The 7,328-nt window shown below is 46.5% G+C and overlaps 1 protein-coding gene across 1 annotated transcript in view; it reads right to left on the reverse strand.

The window, feature by feature from the left end:
- NEURL1B (neuralized E3 ubiquitin protein ligase 1B) overlaps positions 1-5,325 on the reverse strand; it is a 62,655-nt gene extending 57,330 nt beyond the window's left edge. The window contains exon 1 of the mRNA XM_066617140.1: positions 5,117-5,325. Coding sequence (XP_066473237.1) covers positions 5,117-5,147 — 31 coding nt within the window. The 5' untranslated portion in view covers positions 5,148-5,325. The remainder of the gene's footprint in view (positions 1-5,116) is intronic.
- Between the last annotated feature and the right edge of the window lie 2,003 nt (positions 5,326-7,328).

Raw genomic sequence — 7,328 nt, forward strand, 5'->3', positions numbered from 1 at the left:
GATATAAGGAGCACCTGAGACAGGAAGGGTTTGTGGGTTGTAGAAGGAGTGCAGGTTGGAGGTAGGAGAGGTGACCGACTGACTCTGGACTGCCACATGGCAACTCTTACTGACTTACCTGGAATCTGACCTTGGACTGTGACTTGGCTTATTGACTCTGAACTTTGGCCTGGATACTCTGACTTTGTGGCTAATGGACCTACTGGACTGTTGACTTACTTGCTCTGCCTTGTGGACTGACCTTCTGGCTAATTGATTATCTGGCTCACTGAGTAAGGGACTACTCGAACAGGCTGGGGAGCTGAGGTGTGCTGCTATACCTGGAAGGACTGCTGCCTTAGGAACTGGGTCCCTGCATTCTAAACAGGCAAGCTACCCTGGTGGTGAAGTCTAGCAGTACTGCAGTGGAGAACTGGGGTCATTGTTGGGGGAATGAAAGGGGAGCTAATTAGCTTAGAGTGGGCATAAGTTCCCTAAGTGAGGCTTGGGTTGGGAATCTGGCAGAACACCTAGCTTTGATGGAAAGTGTTGCTGCTTCCATGATGGGGAAGGAGAAATGCTTCTGTTTAAACAGGGAAAAAAGCATTTGCTGTTGCAATGTGAAGGAGCTCTTCAGGTTTCTGCAAAGAAGGAGATGAAAGACTCCTAAAATTACTAGATCAGTCTTTCAATCATTCTAAACATCCTTGGCATTTTCAAATGGAATTGGCCCAAGCATTTCAATATGCGTGGAAGTATTTCTAGTTCTCCAGCAACTGTTGCTGAAGAATGTGAAGACATGCCATGATGTGGAATTAACTTTTTCACTAGGCCAACATATCACCTGAGTAAAGATGCAATTTTGGTATGGCTGACTAAGAGCTATTCAAATGAACAAGAGTCAAAGTGCAACACATACTTTGTTCAATGCATCACTTCAATAAAATGAGTGTCAAGAATCTAATTACATTACTTCCCCCATTTTAATTTTTTTAAATAAAATGGTGTGTTTTTTTAATCGCTTATTCTTACTTATAATGCATGCAATTTAATTTGGAAAATATCACATTTGTTAACAAGTCCCATAACAAGCAATGACAATTATGCAAAATGTTAATTAAAAAAGAGACACATGGCAAAACGACACATTTTTGAGCTTGTACAACTTCTCCACAGCAAAATGCAGAAATCAATTTTGACCATTAGAAACAATTCATATGTAAAAACAGCTAGTTTTGTATAACTTCCTGTTTGTTGTTTAACTTCCATAAAGAGGAACAGAGAGACAGCATTACAATAAATGAGTACTCTGTATTTGCAAGGAACAAAAATGGTTTTGACTTTTTCCATGCATACTACAGTCAGGTTATAAGATTCAGAATGGAATCCTAATGTGTACAAGCAATTTCCCTCCCCTCTCATTATTGCAAAAGCAGCTCTATGCAATTCCAGAACCAACTGTATGTTGGAAAATGTGGGAGTTTGAGAAGACTTTGTGCTAGATAAAAGTACCGGTCCTTCAGCAGTCAAGGATGTTAAACTCCCAGCTATTAACTAACATTAATATGTTTGCATAGGCTACTCTACTCAAAAGTTGGCTTGGTAAAGATAAATGGCTAACATGATTCTATGCATGTCTACTCAGAAGTAAGCCCCACTGAGTTCAATGAGACCTACTCCCAGGTAACTGTATATAGGATTGCAGTCTAAACCTAGCTAAAGGACAGCCTCAATGACCTGTTAATCTTTATGCATCCCATGAAAGAGCCTCAGGCTGATTTGCACATCTGAGAATGGCTTTTGCCTAAGATCTCTTTCATTTGTAGGGCCAGGTACAAAATAAAGTAACTTGGGTAGCAGGAATGGGTTGGTTTACAAGTATGTGTTTGGAGCAATCAAGATGGTGGCATGGCTTGATTACAGTGTAATATTTTCAGTCAAAGTTCATATACTTTGGTCCTGCATTTTATTCACACATAGGAGCAAACTTCCAAAGTTTCTCAGTCACGAAGTTATTATAAATGAATTACTCACAGTGATATCCTCTTTCTAGAATCAAATACTTGGCTGTTAATTTTATTTGGATGCTTAATCTCACCAAGGAGAATCAATCTAAATACACTGTACAAAGCAAACTCCCATATCAAACAAATCTAAAATAAAGCATGTCTCAACATTCCATTCCTTAACTCCAGTCACCAAAACTCAGCCTTAATGCTACTGAAAGAAGTTCAGGTTTTAATGAGTCTCAATGCAGCTAGGGAATTTCATAACTACAGATAGTCACAATGTGGAAGTGTGCAGGAAACTTTAGTAAAATAGCCAAGGCACAATCCTATATGCACTTATGTGGGAGTAAGTCCAATTAAACACAATGGAGCTTACTTTTGAGTAAACATGCACAGGATTGTGCTGCAAGTATACTGCACATGACATAAGATTGCTCCAAGCAAAAACACCACCAAGCCGTTGATGGCATAAGATCAAAGCTGTAATTCAATACTGTTAATTCTTCATCAGCCAACTGCTCTCACTGCCCACTGACAGGGGTAAAGGGAGGAGTCTCAATTACAAACTCACAGGCAGGAGAGTATTTGCTTTCCTTTATATTAGGACTACTAGCTTGTGGGGGAAAGTCCCTATAACTACTGACTATGTTTAACAGATTTTCAATGTGTTTTCAAATTTTTTCCCCTTTGTGTTACTGAACAGCAACTACATGCAGAGTCTTCAAAATGATGATATAATAAAGGCCGGCACACAGAGACTCACACACAAAGATTTCACCATGAAGGGCAGCAGGGTCTCACACCAATTTGGTTGTATAAATGGCCTTTTCAGCCAGAAACACTCATTGCTCCTTCTTTTGTTGTGCTTGTGAGGATCAAGACATATCCCAGCTGCTCAGAAAGGTTTATTGTCTTTATTTCAATTTCTTGGAAGGGGAAGGGGGGTGCTGGAACCTGAAAGGGCCTGAATTTTAAAAGCATATTCTAGTTCACAGAAACATGGGCAAAAGGAGAACAAAGCAATCCTCCCCAAGAAAACCGTCTGTCTCTAAACTGACCCTTTCTTTAGGCAGCACACTCTTGGCTACTGAACAAAAGCCACCAGCTTCAGCATCTGTCCCCCTCACACATGCCTAATCTGCCAATCATGCCTATTAAAAAGGCAAGGAGTATATTTCCTCTTCCATGCCAACCATTTGTTTGTGGTATTTTAAATCACGGAATTCATTCTAATATTTTTTTAGATGAAAGTCCCGTTGGTTTCCACTGGAGATTACTTTCAAGTAACCACAGTCAGGATCAGGATTGCAGCCACTGAAACCTACTAACACACTAGAATGCATCAAGTGAGCCACTGTTCATAGGATTAATTTTCTTTTGATATTTTAAACTATCATGAAATCTGGCACTGCTGATTTTGTTCACATCAAACGCATTAGAAGCACAAAGGCAACAGCTCTTCTCCATAAGCATATGAGAAGCTGCTTTACAGCAAGCCAGACTACGGGTTCATCTAGTCCAATACTATTGACACTGACTGGCAGCATTTTGAAGATACCTGGTCTTTCCCAGCCTTGCTACTGGAAAACCTTTTGTTCAGGGATGGAACCTGGGACTATAGCAGAGCATGTGTTTTGGGTGCATACTGAGCTAAGGCCAGTCCCCCCATGCTAAAGATTTCAGTCTGATGCATGCTGACAAGAGATTAAGTCCTAATTAACTAAAAAGGACATACTTCCACATAAGCATGCAGCAGACTGAGTGACACAGGACTTTGCCCAGTTTCAACCACTGCAAAAGCAAAAAGGGCCACTGCATACTGCCACATAACCACTAAAATATGGCATCATTGGGTGTAACATGCTTAAGAAGAGTCTAGAGCAGTAATTTTCAACTTTTTTCATCTCACAGCACACTGACCAGTCACTAAAATTGTGAAGGCACACCACCAGTTGTTTTGGGTTTTTTTTTACAATTTTTTACTTTATAGACAAGGCACACCACACTGCCGGTGAGGGGCTCACATCCAATGGCTGTACTAATAAATGATCCTCCCCCAAATTCCCACAGCACACCTGCAGACCATTCAAGGCACACCAGTGTGCCACAGCACAGTGGTTGAAAATGGCTGATCTAGGGTTCTCTTCTAGAATCATAATTCACAGGGGACCATACTGCTGCTAAAGATCCAACTCACAGCCCAATCCTATGCATGTCTACTCAAAAGTAAGCCCCATTAGAGTTAAAGGGGGTTACTCCCAGGAAAGCGTGGATAGGATTGGGCTGTCAATTCCCTACCCTGAAGCAAGGGTCCAATTTTTTTTTTGGGGGGGGGGGGGGAACAAAACAAAAAACAAAATACAATTATTGAAATAGAATTTCTTTACAAGTCTCAAAGAAAAACAGGGGGAAAACCGAGAAGTAAAATTTGCCTCCCTAAAGTGACATCTCTCTAATACCTGATCTTCCACATCCAGTGGTGTCAGTCAGGTTTGACAACCTGTCCAAGCAGAGCACAGAATGGACCAAGATGCCAGAGATATCAGGGCAGGGGAGTGGGTAGCAGCCAGAATGGACCAAGATGTCAGCGATGTTGGGGCTGGGGGGGCCAGCAGTACAGAATGGACCAAGATACCAGAGATATTGGGGCTGGGGGTGCAGCAGCACAGAATGGACCAAGATGCCTGAGATATTGGGGCTGGGGGTGCAGCAGCACAAAACGGACCAAGATGCCTGAGATACTGGGGGTGGCAGCATCAGCAGAGACAGAGCACCACAAAAAGAAGCACGTGCAAAGGGGGGAGGCAAAAGGGGCACACAAAAACCTGTCACTGCCACCTGCACAGGTCAGGGGAGCTGCATGGCTGCCTACGCAACATGCAAGAAACAGCCGCCTGCACAGACAGCGGCTGCTTCTCAGGAGGTGGGGCAGCAGCTCCTTCCACCGACACCGAGGTGGGGGGAGAAGAAATGCTGCTCTGCAGCCCGTGCTCAGTTCGGAGGAGAGGGGCAGGTCCTGCGCAGGAGCTCCGGTCCCCAGGGCAGAGCAGAGCGCAGCTGGTGGAGGGGCCGCGCTCTCCGAAGCCCGCCCCAGCCCCAGCCCCAGCCCCTCCTCCCCACTCACTCACCTGTCAGGGTCTTGTGCACCGTGTTGCCCATCACTCCCTCCTCCCTCAGTCACGCCACGCCACGGGCTTCGGAGCACGGCGGTCTCGGAGGTGCTGCGCGCCTCCCCGCAGGGCCATTGACGGGGCAGGCGAGCACGGCTGGGCGGGCTGGGGCGCTGCTGCCGCCCGGGGCGGGGCGGGGCGGGCTTCTGGCGCTGCTCGGAGTCTCCCGGTGCTGAACCCGGAGCAGCACTGAGCCAGTCCCCGCAGCCAGCAGCGCCCCGAGCTCCCCGCGGCCGGAGCCGCCTCCAGAGGGTTGGCCGAGGCCCCGCAGCCCGGCCCCTTTCCCCGCCCAGCCGGGGAGGAGTCCGCCGCGCACGCATTGTTTGAAAGTTGGCAGCCGCCCGCCCGCCCGCCTGGCATACGTAAGGCAGGAGCAGAGAGGCGCTGGTGGCAGCGCTGAGCGGGGGCGGCCTTCGTCACAATGCGCGCTGTGGGAGGCCTGAGCGAGCCAGCAGCTCCGGCTGAGTGAGGAGGGGGCGCCCACATGGGCTGGTTGCTGGGCACCTGCGACGACGGCGACCCACCCGCGCCACACACAGGGAGGCTTCCTTGGGAGAACACGCACACTGCACTGGGCTGTACTGGGAGGATGGGTTAGAAAGCAGGATGCTCTGGTTTTGGAAGTGGGCTGCCTCAGAGTGCCAGGTGCAAGGGAGGGCACCAGGATGCCCTCTGTGAGAAGGAAGGGGAAACGAGTGAAATTTCTTTTTGGTCTTAGAAAGAGCCAAGTGACCAACCTGTGTAATTCATCTGTGGAACTCCTTGCCACAGGATGTGGTGATGTCATCTGGCCTCGATGCCTTTAAAGGGAGTTGGACAGATTTCCAGAAGAAAAGTCCGCCACAGGTTACAAGCCATGTTGTTATGTGCAACCTCCTGGTTTTAGAAATAGGCTGCCTCAGAATTCCAGGTGCAAGGTAGGGCTCCAGCATGCAGGTCTCTTGTTCTGTATGCTCCCTGAGGCATCTGGTGGCCCACTATGAAGTACAGGAGGCTGGACTAGATGGGTCCTGGGCCTCATCCAGTGGGGCTCTTCTTATTTTCCCCACAGCTTGTGGCGGGTGTGCATCTGCTCTAAAATGGGGTGGAGGAGCCCCCCTTTTAAGGGGTCTGTTGCCCCAGGGCCACTCCCACTGAGGGGGATAAATCCACATTGACAAACCGAAGTGTGAACCCCAATTCAACCTTGAGAAAGGGGGGGCACCCCTGAACATTAAAAAGGTTTGAAGGGGTAAAAAAGCAACAGGAACTGAGGTCATAAGAGCATAAGAAAAGCCCAGCTGGATCAGGCCAAAAGCCCATCTAGTCCAGCCTCCTGTATCTTGCACCTGGAATTCTTGCATCTCCTACCTTGCACCTGGAATTCTGAGGCAGCCTATTTGTAAAACCAGGAGGTTGTACATAACAACATGGCTTGTAACCTGTGGTGGACTTTTCTTCCGGAAATCTGTCCAATCCCCTTTAAAGGCATCTAGGCCAGATGACATCACCACACCCTGTGCAAGGAGTTCCACAGATTAATTACACAGGTTGGTTGCTTAGCTCTTTCTAATTTTTTTTTTTTTGGGGGGGGGGCTAATCTCAGGAATGTAGGAAAATCAATACCAATGGGGGGGGTTTGTTGGGTTTTTTTTAAAGGACCAAATTTCTGGCAAATCAAAGAGTGCCTGGGAGCTGGCAGGTCAGTTTGCCCTGAGACAGGATTAAGGTGTTGCAACTCAGCCTTCTCCATAAAGCTCTCTTAGTGTTTTGTTTTGTTTTTTTGCTATTATTAAAAAGGCACTCAAGACAGTGTCCATTTCAAAATATAAACATCAAATTGAAAACTAAATGTTACAATAAGGAGTCAGAAAACTGCAGAAAGGTAGCAGCTACAGCAGGAAACAATAGAGGGGCTAAGCTCCCACATGTCCCTGTAAAGGTAAATGATGCTGTTATTTTATCATAACATTAGAACAGCCCTGCTGGATCAGGTCAAATGCCCATCTAGACAAGCTTCTTGTATCTCACAGTGCCCCCCCCATGCCTAACACAAGACTACAAGATACCTGTTTCCTGTACCACTCCCTTGCACATAGCATTCTCATGGATTGAAACCGATGATGGATTTTTCATTCATAAATCTGTTCAATCTCCTTTTACAGCAGTGTAGGCTATTCAGAATGTGATG

The sequence above is a fragment of the Tiliqua scincoides genome, chromosome 2 (assembly GCF_035046505.1).
Source record: "Tiliqua scincoides isolate rTilSci1 chromosome 2, rTilSci1.hap2, whole genome shotgun sequence".
NCBI lineage: Eukaryota > Metazoa > Chordata > Lepidosauria > Squamata > Scincidae > Tiliqua > Tiliqua scincoides.